At 46.3% G+C, this 19,350-nt stretch overlaps 1 protein-coding gene across 3 annotated transcripts in view; it reads left to right on the top strand.

Moving 5' to 3' along the window:
* The window catches only part of uba7 (ubiquitin-like modifier activating enzyme 7), a 59,053-nt gene that overhangs the window by 5,697 nt on the left and 34,006 nt on the right, over positions 1–19,350 (top strand). For 2 of the 3 annotated variants that reach the window (XM_034287182.1, XM_034287181.1), the window contains 13 exons: positions 335–499; positions 1,018–1,134; positions 1,286–1,366; positions 1,787–1,942; positions 4,368–4,533; positions 6,031–6,227; positions 6,765–6,829; positions 10,802–11,000; positions 12,888–12,962; positions 14,020–14,215; positions 14,323–14,414; positions 16,013–16,105; positions 17,129–17,320. In XM_034287182.1, coding sequence (XP_034143073.1) covers positions 335–499; positions 1,018–1,134; positions 1,286–1,366; positions 1,787–1,942; positions 4,368–4,533; positions 6,031–6,227; positions 6,765–6,829; positions 10,802–11,000; positions 12,888–12,962; positions 14,020–14,215; positions 14,323–14,414; positions 16,013–16,105; positions 17,129–17,320 — 1,794 coding nt within the window. The remainder of the gene's footprint in view (positions 1–334; positions 500–1,017; positions 1,135–1,285; positions 1,367–1,786; positions 1,943–4,367; positions 4,534–6,030; positions 6,228–6,764; positions 6,830–10,801; positions 11,001–12,887; positions 12,963–14,019; positions 14,216–14,322; positions 14,415–16,012; positions 16,106–17,128; positions 17,321–19,350) is intronic. The other variant, XM_034287183.1, reaches the window with a different exon arrangement.

Below are 19,350 nucleotides of genomic sequence, written 5' to 3'. Positions count from 1 at the left end.
AGCTCCTCCTCATGGAACAACAGTTATGTACATGGTTCGTTACTGGATGTAAAGTGTATACCACCTAATTCTAAACATGTATTATTTTGAGTGTTCTCATATATAACTGATGAAACCAATATGCAAGTAAATTACCTGAAATAAGAGCTGAGAATCTATATTAAATAGTAATTTATTCATTTAAAGTTCGGCATTTCCTAGTTCAGAGCAAAAATAAAATAGTTCTCCCTCCCAATACTTACAGAAGGGTGGTAGTATGTCAAGTGGGCTAGAATCCCAAAATAAACTGCATCTGTACTAACGTGCTAAGTAGGTGTCTTTAAATCTCCTACAGTCAGACGCTGAGCTCCTGGTAGCCTTGGTGAAGGAGCTGAACAAGGTGTACAAGCTGGAACAGTTGGATGAGGAAGTGGTGCGGAGTCTGTCCCTCACTGCGCGTGGTGACCTGGCCCCCATCAACGCCTTTATTGGAGGGTTGGCTGCCCAGGAAGTCTTGAAGGTGAGATGAAAGGTCATGGCTAAAGCATATATGTAACTATATATTATAGTGTGTCTTGTGTAGATACATACAGTATGTGAGTAATGCATTCAGGTAATACAGTCTTATGAAGACCTTGCATTCCCGATCTTTAAAATCTGCCTGACAACATCCTAGTCGATTCCATTGATATAATTCCATTTAGACTGTTAATGAGATGTCTACTCCTGACAGCTCTGCCAAATGACAGTAAGGTGGTCGTATGTTTTATATTCTGTTACTGTGGTTGACTGTCTGGTTTGTGTTCTGTTTATATGCTGGACTAATTAATATTCTGTTACTAAGTTTGACTGTCTGGTTTATATTCTGTTGACAAGTTTGACTGTCTGGTTTTCTATTTTGTTGACAAGTTTGACTGTCTGGTTTATATTCTGTTGACAAGTTTGACTGTCTGGTTTGTATTCTGTTAATATGTTTGACTGTCCAGTTTAGGTTCTGTTAGTGTTTGACTGTCTGCTTGATGCGTGTTTGGTTTCTAGGCGTGTAGTGGGAAGTTCAGTCCTCTTCAACAGTGTCTGTACTTTGATGCACTGGAATGCCTTCCTGAAGACAACCAGGAGGATGGAGAGCAATGGAGAGAGAGCACATATTTACCAGTAAGATATAAATATATCAGAAAGCTATCAGTATGTCCACTACCAATAGTGACCCGTGAAGCCATGCTTTATCCTTAAAGAAATGTTTGATCCGGTTTTATCTTTTTGTCAATACGTTCTCTGTCTGGGTCTAACCACTGCTTTGTTGTAGAGTGGCTCCCGCTATGATGGACAGGCTGTTGTGTTCGGGTCAGCCTTCCAGGAGAAGCTTGGTAAACAGAGGTATTTCCTTGTGAGTGTGTTTCTTCTCATCTATCACCAGCAGGGGGAGCCCCTCTAATATGCTACAGTACAGTAGGCTGCTGAATCAGTGTTTCCTTCTGGTCACTGCTGCTGTCAGTAATGTTCAAAATGACACACGCAGGAAACGGCTGCGATTCAGGTGACATCCTGTTAGTGCTTGGTCTTGGGCGTGCAGCAACCAGTCAGCACTGTCAAGTCCTCACCAGGCTTCCTTTGTGTGTTATCCTCCTGTTTTTACTTGTGTGTTTATATTTCCACGTTAGTGTTGAATAAAAATGTACATGGATGGAAACATTTTACAGGAGTCACATCATTTCAAATCATTCGTACGCAGCTTGTGGTGAATTGCTTCGTTCCATTTTTTCACCCCATGCGTTTGTCTTAATCTTCTGTCTCCGTGTCTCATCAGGTTGGGGCTGGCGCTATAGGTTGTGAACTTCTCAAGAACTTTGCTCTGATTGGCCTCGGTGCTGGTCAGGGGGGACACATCACTGTGACAGACATGGATTCCATAGAGAGGTCCAACTTGAACCGACAATTTCTCTTCAGATCTCAAGACATTGGGGTAAGGGAAGAACATTTTGGGAGAATAATGCAAAACAAATGTTTGCGTCTAGCAGGTTTAAGGTGCAAGTCGGCATGTGCAAATGAAATACAGGAATAGCAGTAATGACATATACCTGTAGACACAGGGTTCAGCAGGGTTTCAGTAGATAGAAAGAAGGAGGAGAGCAAACAGTTTGTGGCATGGATGTGAAGGGTCCCAAAAGCATTAGGTATTGAATATCCTTATAGTTTCATATTTTTATTAAAGTACTATTTTCAATGTGTATTGAAAATAGTGTAATGTTTGTTTACATTTGCTAATATTTCTCATATAACCATATAAGTGAGATATAAATTCATCCAACTCACACGGAAGCGATCACATTCTTTTAGAACACACAAAGGGGAGCATTTTCTTACAGTCTTTTTCACCCCCATAATTAATCTGTAAACAGCTGCCATACCCATTGCTTGGTTCTCCTTTGCCCCAGTTACTGAAGTCAAAATCGGTCCCCCATCACTCCAGAGCCATAGGCTCATAGGCTCTGCTTACCAAGATCATAACCTCCGATCCAAGTTTCTGGAAAAAACACAGTTTGTACACCCATCAACTCCTGTATGAAATAATATTCTTCTATTTTGTGGACGGACACCGGGTTGCCTCCCTGCAGCACACAGAACTGTTCAGGCCCATGTCTTTCCAGTGTGGATGAACCTGAAGCAGCAGCATTCATTGTCAGACCCACTAGAAGGACATGAGCTCCTGCCTTTTGTCCCCACCTCTCCGCACGGCTCCAGATACGGCACTCTGTTGATCTCTTCTGAGATCTTGCGACCTAGACATTGTCCAGGGCTGTTTCCTTCGTCACCGAGATTCTCTGCATGTGTTGGTACAAATCCGTGGCTGTCTGCATTTCTAAAAATCACTAATTGACCCATGTATGGTCAGATCATTTTTTGGGAATCAGTATTGCTGAGCCAAGTGGTACTTTTTGGTGAATTGTCTCTAAAAACTAGCAAACAATGAGACATTCGTATTGATACATCTCGCACTTTTGCCTGGAAACGGTCCTATGCATGTTTTACGCACTTATGTGTGCTTTTGCATGATTGATAATTGAGGCTCTGTTTCGTGTCTATATCCTGGTTCGTGTCTATGTCTAGTTCCTCACTAACCCACACAGGGAGCAAGTCAACTGCCAAATAATGTTTTATTATCTTAATATTGCTTGGTAAATATGCAACATTTGTTTGTTTGGAAATGTTTCATTTGAAGAAAAATAATGGACTTTTTCTCTGTGATGTCCGACGTGCCCATGTAGAATTGGAAGTTTTACTTAGAATGCAGGTTTGCTCAATGGAGAGGGGCAGAGGTTACGTTCCAATCCTGAAATGTGTACATTTAAGTTGAATTTTAAATCCTTTAGGGATTTTTGGTCTCCACAAGGATAGTAAAGTGTGTATGTTTGAGTCCCTGTGTGTGTATGCGTAAGTGCGTTTTTGACATAAACAGAAAATAGATTTGAACTTGGTTTGTAACTTGATCCATACTTTGAAATATCGGGTCAATAAGTAGGAATTTATTTTTTAAATTGGCAGTTGTTTTCATGCGAGCATCTTATGTGTAGATGGGATATATATAATAAGAATGGCCTACAAACAGTGAAGGGGTCAAAGGCAGTCTGGTTATGGATCAGTCTGGTTCAGGTACATTGTATTTTCACTTGTCAAATATGTCTTGGAGGCACATCTACTTGTACTTGTCCATGCCCTGTGGTGGAGTAGTCTGTTTTCTTAATATTTAGGACATGTTTAATAGCCTTTGCCACAGTATTTTGGCTTCCTTTCCACTTTATTTTAATGTAGCCAAGTGCCTGAAATTAATAATTTTATCTACTTTTTAATTGCTAAAATATAAATGGCTCTGCTGTTTCAGATCCATCTGTTCTGATTCACTTGTCTCTCCTTTTCTCATCCTTTTTGCCACTGGTCCAACATTTCACCACTTTCTTCGCTCTGCAAGTTCTTTCTTTGTTCTTCTGGGTTTTCTTCAATCCACCTATTCTAATGGGAGTGTAGTTCATTGAGAGAGTTTGATTTCTCCCATCCTCTCCCACCCTCTCCCAACCTCTCCCAACCTCTCCCACCCTCTCCCATCCTCTCCCAACCTCTCCCACCCTCTCCCAACCTCTCCCACCTTCTCCCAACCTCTCCCAACCTCTCCCAACCTCTCCCACCCTCTCCCAACCTCTCCCAACCTCTCCCACCCTCTCCCAACCTCTCCCAACCTCTCCCAACCTCTCCCACCCTCTCCCAACCTCTCCCAACCTCTCCCACCCTCTCCCAACCTCTCCCACCCTCTCCCACCTTCTCCCAACCTCTCCCACCCTCTCCCAACCTCTCCCACCTTCTCCCAACCTCTCCCACCCTTTCTCCTTCCACAGAGACAGAAGTCTGAGGTAGCAGCCCAGGCGGTTCGGGCCATGAACCCCAGCATGAACATCACTGCCCACCAGAACTGCCTGGACCCAGACAGTGAGAAGGTCTATGGATACCACTTCTTCATGGGGCTGGATGGAGTGGCTGCAGCTCTGGACAACGTGGAAGCCAGTAAGTACCAGAAGCACTTCTAGTAGTGTCACTTTTAAATTGAAGATGGCCTCCATAGTGGGGTGGAAAAGAAGATGTGGGACCTGTGTTGCACCTGATGGTTACCAGATTGAAAATAATATGCAGCTAAACTTAGCTTTATTGCAACAACCCCCAAAAGAATAACCCACTAGATTTTTTGATCTGTCCTTATAACTGGTTATGATCCCAGACAAATTACCTAGAATCTCTACACCCGGCACTTAAATATTGCCCTTCTGTACGGACATTTGAATATGTGTACAAGAGTATAAAAAATATAGAGGTAATGGCCGTATATTCAAAATCTTTTTTGAATGTACGTCTATTTTCATTTTGAAATTATTCTAAATAATTTTTGATACTACTTTATAATTTATAAATGACATTGATTTAAGAATCAGTATATTTTTCATTTTAAACATGGACTGTGCAGAAATCCTGAAAAGAAATCGCCATATCAGTCCGAAAATTGCATTTTAAAGACAGTTGAATTATGGGGTTGCTTCAATCCAAAACAAAATGAACAATAAGACTAGAGTAAGCTATACTATCGATATTGATTTCCTCATACTTGTCAGGTATATAACTGTTTTGATGTGATAAAAAAGAAAATAATCACAATCTCCATTTAAAATGGTTCAAATTCAACTAAAACACCCCAGCACAGTTGAACGATAGATGGCATATTATAAATCAAGAGGATGGATTATGGTGTTGTGTTCAGAAAACAGAATCCTCCATCAGAGGGGACAGGGAAATTGCTATTTTTCTGGGTAGACTTAGGGTGCATAAAGATATGACAGAAAGTCACTTTAACAATAACTGCTTTTATTTCACTGGATGTATTTTAAAATCCTATACAAGAGAAGCCTAAGGACATTCCAATTAGTTGGCAGTGACAGCTTCCAGTACCCTGGTTGGGATTTTCTCTATTTCATCCTCCTCGCCTCCTCTTCTTCCTCCTCATGTCCTTCTCAACACCCATTAAATGGGAAACCCAGAGATCGTTCCGTTCTGACTTTCTCCGACTGGTTTTTGAGAAGGATGGAAAGAGGGGTGAAGATTATTGTGTTGAGGTCATACTGAGCACACTGAGCTAGCTAGTCAGAAATGATACTTCCTGGACTAACTTCAGCTCCACATTTTATGTATCCGTGACATGCCATCTCATCCCTCCTCGGCTTCCATTGCATTATTGAATAAAAAGTGTTTCACATGATCGATAGCTGTGTTTATATTTTGACACCAGTATCAGCACCAGCTTAGTTATCTGGCTTGTGTTGGCAGGACTAGACTCATATTCCCCAGCCAGAATGTGATTGGGTCATTATGGAACTGATCCTATAGATAACTGCTGGCTGTTATTGTAAAACGCACTGGGTCCAAATTGTGGCACATTCCAGTCTGTTTGTAGCACAAACATGCCTGTTGTTTTTTCCTGTTTTCGTACCATTACTGTCTGTGTGTGTTCTGTAGGAGTGTACTTGGACAGCCGCTGTGTTCATCACCAGAGGCCCCTGCTGGATGGTGGTACTCTGGGTACTAAGGGCAGCACACTTGTGGTGGTTCCCCACCTGACTCAGTCCTATGGACCAGCCAAGACAAACTCTAGGGACGCCATCCCACTCTGCACTCTGAAGAATTTCCCACACCGTATAGAGCACACCCTGCAGGTCAGTCGTGGAACTACAGCTAAAATGTTTTGGGTCACACCTCAGAATGGTAGAATCATCCTAGAATCATCCCAGAAACCTAGTCTCATTTTATTAACCTACTGTAGCTTCAGCTTAGGATATTATCAGATTGTGGTGATCACAGATGGTGTCACTTTACTGTATGTGCTCCATGTTTTGTTTTACGTATCACTTTAGGCAATGCTTTTCGCTGGCAGTATGTCCAGAGCAGGGATTACAATGCTAACTTTTTGTCAATGAACCCCAAACGTTTTATGCCGACAGTGACTTAACAATGCCCAGTTCAGGTCTTACAGGACTACTTAAAACGTATCTCTTAAACCCACTCGCTCAAACCTGTCCTAAAGATGTTTTTTATACTCTTTGCTCGGAAAATTGGCCTAGAATTGATGAGTCTTTAGGGTATGATTGGGGGCAGATCAAAATGAAAAAAACATGTGCAAAAGATTAAAGTTCAATTAATTAAAACCATCCTAAAGCATACTTTGAATGATATCTGTGTGTTGTCTTTTTCAGTGGGCCAAAGACCAGTTCGAGGGGCTCTTTAAGCAAGCAGCTGAAAATGTGAACCAGTACTTGGGGTGAGTCTGTCTTCTCTCTTAACATAGTGAACCAGTACTTGGGGTGAGTCTGTCTTCTCTCTTAACATAGTGAACCAGTACTTGGGGTGAGTCTGTCTTCTCTCTTAACATAGTGAACCAGTATTTGGGGTGAGTCTGTCTTCTCTCTTAACTTAGTGAACCAGTACTTGGGGTGAGTCTGTCTTCTCTCTTAACATAGTGAACCAGTACTTGGGGTGAGTCTGTCTTCTCTCTTAACATAGTGAACCAGTACTTGGGGTGAGTCTGTCTTCTCTCTTAACATAGTGAACCAGTACTTGGGGTGAGTCTATCTTCTCTCTTAACATAGTGAACCAGTACTTGGGGTGAGTCTGTCTTCTCTCTTAACATGGTGAACCAGTACTTGGGGTGAGTCTGTCTTCTCTCTTAACATAGTCAAATCAGTTATATTTGCAGAAAACCGGATGAGCAGAAATATGATGATATAAATGTCAACATTCTTTCATTGAAAATGTCCTGTTAGGACCACATTCTAACGTCACTAGTCACTCCAGCGATAAGACAACTATCTTGCCTTCCACTATTCCTGTTTTATGCCATGGTGTCCACTCGTGAGCAGTGAGCAGTGAGCCCTATGAATGGAAATGCAGGTTTTATTGCTGCCAGTTTACAGACAACCAGGTCAGGTGGCAGTGAAGCTCAGAAACCCAATGATAGACTACACAACTGTTTCACAAACACACACCGGATGATGATCCACAATTCGTAATATTGAGGAGTTGATAGCAGATACTACCTTCATTATATGTGCGTTGATAACCTTGTCCCCACAGTGACCAAATGCACATATCCTCACCGGAAGTCTCATATTAAATGCACTGAGCTAAAAGTCAGGAGCAAGACGCAAATTCGGCTGTAACTCCTGACATGTCGAAACGAGCCATAAAACAGTTAGGATCAGTTTCACAGACACAGATTAAGCCTAGTCCTGGGCCAAAATATCAAGCCCTGGGGCTGTTGTTGCTCTGGGGCTTGGTGGAGGCAGAGCAAATGGAACCCCAGGGCGCATATTCTGAGCATGCTCAGATCCGATGAGAGGTGTCTTTACAGACATCTCCTACCTCTCCCTGACACAGTCAGTAACACTAACTGTAACGCAAACAGTAATAAAGTAACAACACTACCACTATTAACAGGAGGAAAGGCTTTAAGCAGACCAGTATAGTAACTCTTCCCAGAAACAGAAATATCATCTGTTAGCACGTGAAATACTTCGAAAGGCTGGTCGTGGTTCACGGCACTACCCTCATCCATGACACTCTGGACCAATTCCAGTTCACATACATCTGGACGCCAGAGCCTTCCACAGTGGGGTGTGTGCTTGGTCCAGTCCGGTATTCCTTGGCCACCCACGACTGCTTGGCCTTCAGGACTCCCAACACCATTATCGGGTTTCCAACAACACGGTGGTAGGCCTGGTCAGTAACGGCCTTCGAGGCAGCCTCCTTCACTGTCGTTGAGACAAAGGAGCTGATCATGGAGTGCAGGAAAGGAAGGGACAGGCACACCCACAGACCCATCCACCTCAACAGTCCTGAGGTGAAGCGGGGTCACAGATCCATCCACCTCAACAGTCCTGAGGTGAAGCGGGTCACAGATCCATCCACCTCAACAGTCCTGAGGTGAAGCGGGGTCACAGACCCATCCACCTCAACAGTCCTGAGGTGAAGCGGGTCACAGATCCATCCACCTCAACAGTCCTGAGGTGAAGCGGGGTCACAGATCCATCCACCTCAACAGTCCTGAGGTGAAGCGGGTCACAGATCCATCCACCTCAACAGTCCTGAGGTGAAGCGGGGTCACAGATCCATCCACCTCAACAGTCCTGAGGTGAAGCGGGTCACAGATCCATCCACCTCATTAGTCTTGAGGTGAAGCGGGGTCACAGATCCATCCACCTCAACAGTCCTGAGGTGAAGCGGGGTCACAGACCCATCCGGTAGAGGGATTCAAGTTACTTGGGGTCCACGTCACCACTGAACTGACATGCTCCACACGCACCCAGACATTTAGAAAGAATACAAGACAGAGCCTCTTAAGGGACTCAAAACATTTGCCATGGGCCCTTATCTTCAAAAACTACTACATCTTGCACCATTGAGGGCCTATTCACGGGCTGCATCAGCGCATGGAGTGGATACTGCTCCTCCCTCAGTTGCAACTCACTTTAGAGGGTGGTGTGAACAGCCAAGGTCATCCCCAGGGCCAAGATCCCTGTCAGCGAAAACCTCCTGTTTTGTTTTGTTTACTAAGCATTTTACCTCCGTCTAGAGCTGTAGTTTACAAAGCATTTGACAAATCGTTTTTATTTTCTTTTATTATTTACTCTCAGGCGGGCCACAGAGCAGCTCAACCAACTGGAACCCAGTCACACAGCCAATTAGACCAAGACCTCCAACTCTTATACATTCACCAAAAGGCCTAAGTGTTATATTGAACATGGCTATAGTTTCGTTGTAAAACAAACCTTCTAAACAAACCAAAAAGCATTTGCTTTCTTTTCTGGGTGTCTCCTTGTCTGTCTGCGAGAGGGACAATGCGTCTCGGCTGCTCAGCTGCCCCGGAGCCCTGTTAATCCGCCACGGTGAGAGCCCCGTTCAAAACCATGGTTCGCCACATTTAACCCCTTAAAGGGTGGAAAAGCCCCCCAGCCTCCTGCGGAGAATCCTCCCCAGGGACGATAGAGGACCTTACCTCACACGTTCAAACGGGCGTCCTCAGAGACTCAGCAGAAAACCACTCCAACGTCTCAGACTTGGAGAGTGGAGAGTGAGAAGGGTCCTGGAAGTGTGTTTATGTAACCATGGCAAATACATCCCCAAAGATATGCTTCTGCCGGCTGCGAAATGTTTACAGGGGAAAGTTCAGCTGACCAAACGGAAGGTTGTGGGAACTGGTGCTAAGATGCTACATCCGGCCTAAAGTAAATATAGAGAATATACAATATTTCTGTAAACGTCACTGCTCTTCATCACACACATAACACCCTGTCATGCACAGGCAGATATATTCGTCGAGGTGAACCTAGCTACTCAAGACGGGGAGAATAAAAATATCCTCTCACAAGCCCCTTCATATCCAGCCCGGCTACGGGAGTTGTAAAACGTCCGACCTCGGCCTGTTGCCTGGCTTCCTGTTTAGGGCTCTTTAAAGTGTCTGCAGGGGAGACAGTCTGCTTCTGCTCTGCTTGTCCTTCCTGCGCGGCACCGAGCTGTTTAAACTAAATCCCAGTGTTTACAGAGGAGCCAGTGCCACGACCCGTGAACCAGGCCGACCATGTGGCTGGGGCTCACATCCTATAGGACTCATCAAGCACTGCTTCTCACGCCTGCGTACGTACGCACACCAACCGCCCCAACACTTTCTTCTGCTCAGATGCAGTGCGACCTCTTGCTTGTTTCAAAGCCCCCCCCCCCCCGCCAAACCACCTCTCACCTACTCTCTAACGGTGTTCCCCCCTGGCTGACTGACAGCGCTGTTCCTTCTGTCAGACAGACGTTAGAAAGAGGGGTTTGTATGGACTCGGTTATAGGGCCCATATGTAGGTTATAGGCTGCTGACAGGCCCATGGGACTTCTCTGGAAAAAACACACTGTTGTCAAACAGTTCTTTTAGTGTTGGGATTTAAAACAAGCCTGGCCACAGATTGGAGTCAATCTCTTTTTTAACTTTTTTCTCTCTCTCTCCCTATCTTCTTGTCTCCATCTTTTGGTCTGATAAACCCTGGGAGAATGGGGAGAGGAGTATGTTATGAGACTTTTTTTTCTTTTTTTTTCTTGAATAAGCTTTTAAGCCCAATTTATCGTCCCCTCCCCCTCGTCCCCCGTCATCCCCTATTGTTCTTGTTTGGGTCTTTTTCGAAGGGGATTATGTGCCGGTCCCTTAGGTAAAGGGGTCCTGGTCCTGACAGTGCCGCTCCGCTATCCTCTGCAGGGAGGGTGCTGGCTTCCTGGAGCGAACCCTGGGCCGGGGCGAGGCGGAGGCTTTGGAGGTTCTGGAGTGTGTCTGGGGGGCCGTGGGTATGCAGCGGCCCCGAGGCTGGGATGACTGTGTTGGATGGGCCCGTCGCCAATGGGAGACCGTCTACAACAATGACATCGCACAGCTGCTCCACTGCTTCCCCCCGAAGCAGGTAAGCACAGCTCCACTCAGACCTCTGGTCCCGGGTCCCAAGGTAACACTGTGGCGCGCTGTTCACTCGCGTCAACACTTGGGGGCACTGTTGGTCACGCCTATTGGACGTTTTGCGTTCCGCGTATGTAATTGAAGTGCTGTTATAGGTAAGATTGTTGATCTCCTTTACAAGTGGAAGCTTGGTTATACAAGAGCTTTGGTAAATATACGGGGAAATAATTTAATGATGTGAAAATATCAGCTGCTGTGGATTTTGCTGTTGTCCTCCCTTCACACACGTCAAGAATGTGCAGCCCATGGCTCAAGATGGTCAGTATTTGACACATCACTGATATGCTATCTTTAACACGTGTTTATAGGGATCAAACCACTGTACTGGGGAGGTACAGTATTGCTGATAGCAACATGATGTGCTGTCAGACCTGGGGAACCCTTTAATGATAAGTGTTAACCTTAACACTTCCACTCTGACCCGTCGTCTTATGCATCACTGATAACCTGTCTGGTCTGACCATAAATACCTGGATTGAAACGACTGATACGGGTCAATAGAAAACTGTGACCGACGCTGATTCCATTCCACGGTGTCCTGTTCCAAGCCTCACTGGCGGGAGGGCAGACTCCTCTGGATGAAATGCATGGCATTTCTGTTTCAATTCCTCTGAGAGAAGTGTTTTTGTTGTTGCAGTCATTTAGCTGGACATTTTTTTTTATTGTTAAACAATGGGCGTGCCTCCCTTGCTGAAGTTTCTCAAGTTTCAGGGCTCCAGTTCTGCCAAGCAGCTGCAGTACATCACATTAAAGACTGAAACGCATAAACATAGAGAGAAAATATACATTAGTGGCTGTAGACATTTCAAATGCTAAGTAATGTAGCTTTTAGCTCCTCAGTGGCACGAGACTTCGGAGAGCATGACACTGGGCTCAGATGTTCTAGGAAGGACTTTAGTCTGTTTTTGTTGTTTTCAGTTTGTTTATTAGGTCCCTGGTTTTCCCAGCCAGCTTCTTTCTGTCTCTTTGAAAGGTCAGCAGTACAGTTTTGTTCTTGTATCCTCAGGCAGACAGTGGTTTCTGTAACCTCCCGGAGAGTGTCTTTTTTTTAACCTCAGCTGATTTCTGAGGAAGTGTGATGAGGCCAATGTAGCTCCACAAAATGTCAATGACTTCAATTCAATGTCTGACTGACCCACCACTAAGCTTAATCCATTCTAACGGCCTACATTAAAAAACCACCGCCTCCGACATTTAAAAGAAACAGAAACTACCACTGTGCAGACTGTTATTCATGTTTATGTCTTCAAGACGTACAGACAGATACCCCTCTCTAGGATATACCGACGGCACATATCCTGCTGTAGTAAAAGTCTCCCCAATAGGTCAGATCGATGCCGATATCACTCGCCGGTGAGCTCCTCTCTCCTGGCGGGAGGGGCTGTTGGCTAGATCAAAGCTGTCTGGCCTCCTCTGTTCTTTTTTGTTTTTTTGGTGAAGGGCAACAAATGGCCACGATAAACACCCATCTGATAACAACATCAGGCTGTCTCTTTGTCTGCCTACACGGCCACCAGTAATAAGGGGCTCTTCGGCAGGTCAGGTGACGACCCCGGAGATGGAGTCTGATTAGATATGCGTTAGCTCAGAGGGTGCTTAACATGCGTTGGGCAACAGCGAGGACAAAGGTGTATGGATTCTTATGTGATTATGTGAAGCCCGCCACGTGAAATATTTCGGTTAAACTTGTCTCATGATCTTCTGAGTGCGTCACATATTTTTCCAATGGATTGGTGTGGGCAGTCACATGTTTCTGAAAGACTCTCAGTACGTGGATGGAAACAGCTATTGCTCTGATTATATTATGTCCTAATTCGCTTGTCTCTTTTCTCAGCTGACAAGTTCAGGTCTGCCTTTTTGGTCCGGAACAAAGAGGTGCCCCAATCCTCTGAACTTTGACCCCGACAATGTAAGTTCACTCAGCGCTAATCTCTCCTCGGTCTCCATGCCTTTGTCCTCATTTGGCTCTTGTAATGGTCAGGGGGAATTTTTCTAAATGTCTTTATCTCAATTGATAAACTCCTCACATTCCCTCTGGTCGTATATTGAACTGATTATTATCTATAAAGTGAGGAACATTTACCCGGTAAAGTCCACCCCTTAACCCCCTTCACACACACATGCACGCACACACACAGGTACACAAGTGGGCTATTGAGGTGACAAGTCTCTGACCGATAGGGTTCCAGTGGTGTTGTGAGTGTGAACTCTCCACATTACTAAGGGCATGTCGTAACTCTCCTCTCAGACACATTTTACGCTATGTTCCTCTCTTATCTTGACTACAGGCTCCCTCCTCTCACCTCCTTTCACCATTTCACCTCGTCATAGTTATTCCCTGTTTCTTTCCCTCCACGCTCTCTGTATTAGCTGTTGTTACCTGACAGCTCAGGTCTGGGCTTGCAGTCAGTGGGACAACAACAATAGTTCTTTAGAATGGCGCAATTCGTGCCCTGTTTGCTCAACATTAGAAATGTTCCTAAATCAATGGAACCACTTGCACATCTTTCATATTCCTCTGACGTGATCAAAGCTACGCAGGACTTTTGAAAGTGGTGAGTCACGATGGAATTTTTGTTTTGTATCATCAATGTTTTTTTTTTAACTTGATGTAAATTGAGATTTTCTCTGATTTCTAAGCCCAGAGTATTTTTTTCCTTAGGCTATTACCTGGTGACTCTGCATCTAACTCATACTGCCTAGTCATCGTCTGGTTCCCAATTTCCGTGGGGAACATCCTATCTGATAGGAACATTTCCCACAGCCTTTGCTCCTCATGAGCAACTGACAGGAAATGGTATTTCTAACTCCCCAAAATTGAGCATATATGTTGACCTGGGGGTTTTGTTTGAGTTAAGGTTTGTGCAATCTAATTACTAATTTGACCTTGGCGTGTGGGTCTGGTTCTGAACATGGAGCTGTGGAGGTGGTGGGTCATTAACAGGATGTCATTCTGGTCATGATAGACCACCCACATGGACTACGTGGTGGCAGCATCCAACCTCTACGGGCAGATCTATGGGATTGTGGGTACGCGAGACATCTCCGCCATCAAGAGCGTCCTCGAAAAGGTCCACATACCCGCCTTCACTCCCAAGTCTGCGGTCAAGATCCACCTCACTGACGAGGAGATGGAAGAAGATAAGAACAGTGGAGATTTTGGTGAGAAATTACTTTGTTTTTGTGTCGTCTTAGACAATTGGCCTGTTTCCCGGGCGTATGCATTACTCGCTTCTTTATGAATTTTTTTGCTCATTCTGTTTGACCAGACACGGAGCGCCTGGAGGAATTGCATAAGAAGCTGTCCTCTCCTCCGATGAACAGCTCAGACCTGCAGATGCACCCCATGGTCTTTGAGAAGGTAATCCAAGCTCAGCGCCACGCTCTGCTCGAGCGGCGTAACGTCAGGTCGGGCCGACACAACGGCGACCGTCTTCTGGGGCTGCAAAATTCCAGGTTCATCTTTTAGGTCCTCTGTGAGCCTGGCCTGTGCGAGGTTTCCGACGGGGTGTCCCGGGAAACAGGGCTGTCCTGTGTTCTGGGACCCTGTCTGCTGAACTGTCGCCGCCAGGGTGGACGTCTGGGAAAAAGCTCCCCGTCGTGTTAAAAAACAGCCTTCGTCAGAAAAGCGTTGAATGAATGGTCAGTGGTGTGACTAGGCTGGGCACCACCAGATCTCTCTGTGAGGCTACCCCCCCACCCCCCAAAAACAGCGCTAGCAGCACCATGTCGTCCAGCCCTTTGAAGTGGAACAGTCACACAGCCGCCGGGCAGCAGTCCCTTCAGAACACTTCTATTGTGCAGCCAGTCGCTATCATGCTGAGGAACTTAATCCGCTCTCTCTTTCCTTCTCTCTCTCTCTCTCTCTCTCTCTCTCTCTCTCTCTTTCACTCCTGCCTAATCTATCTATCACTCGAGACATTAAATGAGAGGTAGGGGCATGTGTAGTCGATGACTGAGTTCGGGGGGGTTTAGGTGGCGGGAATAGAGTGGATGACCTAAGTCAGGTGTGTATCAGGTGTCGTTTTGGATGGGAGTGAATACCTCAACGACCGTGCTCCCCGTCCTCCTCTTAACCCACCTCCTGCTCCTTTCTTAACCTAATACTATTAAAATGTTGTCATTTAGCGCACGTACATGATTTTGTGCTGAATGGGATGGACAGTTAATGCGTATGTGCATCTTAGGTCCCAGTTAGCGATCCTATCAACCTAGTAATAACCAACCCAATAACTAACCCACCCAGTGATAAAAAAACTTACCTTACTTAATGAAGTAACTGTCAGCAAAGTCAGTCCTTGAAAGAAGAGAAAAAGTAAAAAGTGAAAAGAACAATAGAAATTGCAAGTGTTAGTTCAGTAATACCTGGCGGATCGTACTGTGGATGGAATGTGTGGAGGCGGATTCCACAGCATCAGGTTGCCAGGTGTGACTGCCTCAGGACCCCCATGAGTGACTGTCACCCAGCCAGCCTTTGTAAGGCCGCACCGGCCCAGGCGTGAGCTCATGGACTGTGTTGCCAGCGGGGGGAAATCCGATTTCTAGTGCGTCGCGGAGGGGCGAATGTGTCACATATTAGCGAGATTGCGAGTGACACGGACACAAAGGCCCCAGAGCTCAAAGCAGGACGTGGCCACGTCGACGATTCATTGACTTATTGGGTTTTAGTATGGCCTTAAGACTGCCAGATGTTACGTTCCTGGAATCTGTTTTCTCGTCTTTATCTCACAGCTGCGAATGTAATGTCCGGATGTTTCTCGTTTGGTCTCACTTTTAACGATATCCCTGTCGCAGGTGTTCTTTCTCTGAGAAAACAGAACCTCACTGAACATTTTATTAAGAATTCAATTTAAGAATCAGTTCCCAATAGTCTAACATGGTTACATTTATATGGCCATTGTATGTGCAGTGTTAATATGAAGTGGCTGTATGATTGAGAGGATTTCTTTCTGTTCACAGGACGATGATAATAACTTCCATATGGACTACATCGTGGCAGCCTCTAACCTGAGGGCAGAGAACTACGACATCCCAACTGCTGATCGTCACAAGGTTGGAATCCTCTTTATTCTCACTTATTGCACTGAGAAAAACACAGCACTGAGAAAAACACAGCAGAACCTCACGCGCATGCACATACTCGCACGCACGCACACACACACACTTAGGTGCTTTATTTCCACAAATAACATTGCATCGATAACAGGATTCGGTCGTTGCGAAAGGTTCTTGGGATGAATGCACTTAAGGATAGCAAAAGCACATTCTCCTCCAGACTGACCATAATGGCAGTGCAATGCCTAGCTTCCTTTAAAAGTTAGCGACCATTTTCTCATTTCAGTCACCAGGCCTGACTGTGCGGTCAAGTCTGGGACTGTATCAGAATGACAGCCGTTAACAAGGTTTGCACCGTGTTCCATTACCTTGTGGTTTGCAGGGAGCTGGAGTGCTAGAAGTCTGATGATTAAATCTGTGTCTTAACTATAAACCTGAGGATGACCTGGCCACCAGCTGCGTTCTGATAGGTGGGATGAGACACGCCACTGTCCAGTCCTGAGCAGAGAGTATCCCCCCCCCCCCCCAGCGACATTGACGAGTTTCTTCCAAGAGTATATTCGATTCGGACTGTGTTTTTCTCTTGCCTGCCCTGAGTCATTGAAAGAGGAGAGCCAGCTCGCTCACCTTTGTACCTGAGGCCCGCACTAATCACAGCACTTGTCAGTTGTCCCTGGGGAGTGTTACCGGAGCCGGGCCCGGTCCCCTCACAGCCCTAGACAGATGGGGTGGGCGGGCGGGGTGGGCTGTGTTCAACCTAGTCACACTGCAGGTAAATGCATGTTGGATCTTGTTTTCCGATGACATCACCTACACTCGTCTTCCTCTCTTTCAGCTTCCTCTTTTGATCTTCTACCAGCACTTCAAAGACACGGATACACGCAAACTCTCCTGTATTTCATTCTCTCTGTTTCTATTTCTCTCCTCTCTCTCTCATTTTCTCTCTCGTTTTCACTCTCTCTCTGTCTCCCTCACTTCCACACCCTCTGACTGACCTTTCATCTCCCCGGTCGTCCCCAGAGTAAGCTGATCGCAGGGCGCATCATCCCGGCTATAGCCACGACCACGACTGCAGTGGCCGGTCTGATGTGTCTAGAGCTGTACAAGCTGGTCCAGGGACACAAGAGGATCAGCTCCTACCGCTCGGCCTTCATCAACCTGGCCGTCCAGTACTGTGTCCTGTCGGAGCCCCTCGGGCCGCGCCGCTTCACGGTGAGTGACCGCTCGGCACCCCAAGTGGGTCAGACTGCCGTGATGAACGGGAGTGAGCATATAACAGGGACGTAGTTGACCTACTCTGTGTTCCGACTCGCAGCCACCGTCGCTTCGGCTTTCAGGTCTGGATCTCTTCAGCTCCACAGGCATTTGATACAATCATTCTTTCCCTCTGAGGTGGTGGGGGATTATAGTACAGTGAGTTCTCACAGTAAGTAATTGCCTTATGTGCGAGAGGCTTCAGCTGACCTGAGAATATGTGAGCCATTAGGGAGGTCTTAACGCAGCTCAGTTTAATTTGAGGGTTGTGAGCGTCCAGGTAAGACAGGGAGTGACTGTTCACCGCACGCTGTCTTCAGGCAGCTGTGTTTGCACTACTCAGTAGACCTCAATGCATAAAGGCAACCGACTGTAAAGCAGGAGAAAAGGGCCTGTGCTCTAAAAAGAGAACGCTTTCAGTCCCACATCTCCGGTGGATTTTGGAGGTAATGCCCGGCTTATCGGGCAATATGGAACAGCGGTCACGCTCTGGAACCTGGAGAACGAAGCCCAACAAAATGTGCGTGTCTAGTTCTGGGGTGTGGGGGGCGGTGGGTTGGAGGGGTGTGCCTGGCGATGTGGTAACGAGACCAGCTCCTCCCATCACGAACCCTCTTCCTGTCCCCTGAAAGCTTACTTCTGAAGTGGCCCGAGCCGGAGGTGGAAGGGGGTCAGATTGGGGTAACCCTGGTAACAAAACCTGAGGGATGGGTGATGGGGGGGGGCTTGGAAACAGTGCAGGTCCGGTTACGGCTGTGGTTACGACCAGAACGTGATGCCGCTTCGACTCCGTGCCCCCTGATGACAGGGACAGATGTTCCTCACTGCCGCCCTGTACTGAAGCACACTCTCACCAAGCAGTACTACCCTGTACCGAAGCACACTCTCACCAAGCAGTACTACCCTGTACCGAAGCACACTCTCACCAAGCAGTACTACCCTGTACTGAAGCACACTCTCACCAAGCAGTACTACCCTGTACCGAAGCACACTCTCACCAAGCAGTACTACCCTGTACCGAAGCACACTCTCACCAAGCAGTACTACCCTGTACCGAAGCACACTCTCACCAAGCAGTACTACCCTGTACCGAAGCACACTCTCACCAAGCAGTACTACCCTGTACCGAAGCACAATCTCACCAAGCTGTACTACCCTGTACCGAAGCACACTCTCACCAAGCAGTACTACCCTGTACCGAAGCACAATCTCACCAAGCTGTACTACCCTGTACCGAAGCACACTCTCACCAAGCAGTACTACCCTGTACCGAAGCACACTCTCACCAAGCAGTACTACCCTGTACCGAAGCACACTCTCACCAAGCAGTACTACCCTGTACCGAAGCACACTCTCACCAAGCAGTACTACCCTGTACCGAAGCACACTCTCACCAAGCAGTACTACCCTGTACCGAAGCACACTCTCACCAAGCAGTACTACCCTGTACCGAAGCACACTCTCACCAAGCAGTACTACCCTGTACCGAAGCACACTCTCACCAAGCAGTACTACCCTGTACCGAAGCACAATCTCACCAAGCAGTACTACCAGTGAACAGGTCCTCAGCTCTGGCCTCTCTTGTTTTAACACATTGAGCAGCCAACATGGGAACATTATGGGTCCAGGAGAACAGACACGTAATAGGTTTTGTTTCTGATTAATGGAAATCGTGTATTTTTTTCTTTCCCGGTTCTGTCTCCCCCTCCTGTTCACCTGTCCCTTGGCCAGACATTCTGAACCTAGACAGTCTTTATTCACCCCTTGACTTTCAGCAGCCATGCAGAGGAAGTACTTCAAATCCAGAACATAAAGATTTATATCACACTGCAAAGATGAGATCTCCTAGCCATTTCCAGTGGGGGGGGGGGGGGGGGCTATCATTTCCAGACCAAATGTTTGAGTATTCTTTTTTTTCCTGTGGCGTCAGCATTTATTTTTGCTTGGCCTCATACAGAAAGCCAGCCAACTGCTGGGCTGGGCTGTTT

The sequence above is a fragment of the Esox lucius genome, chromosome 17 (assembly GCF_011004845.1).
Source record: "Esox lucius isolate fEsoLuc1 chromosome 17, fEsoLuc1.pri, whole genome shotgun sequence".
NCBI classification, from domain to species: Eukaryota; Metazoa; Chordata; class Actinopteri; order Esociformes; family Esocidae; genus Esox; species Esox lucius.
This window is presented reverse-complemented; position numbering and strand designations above follow the sequence as displayed.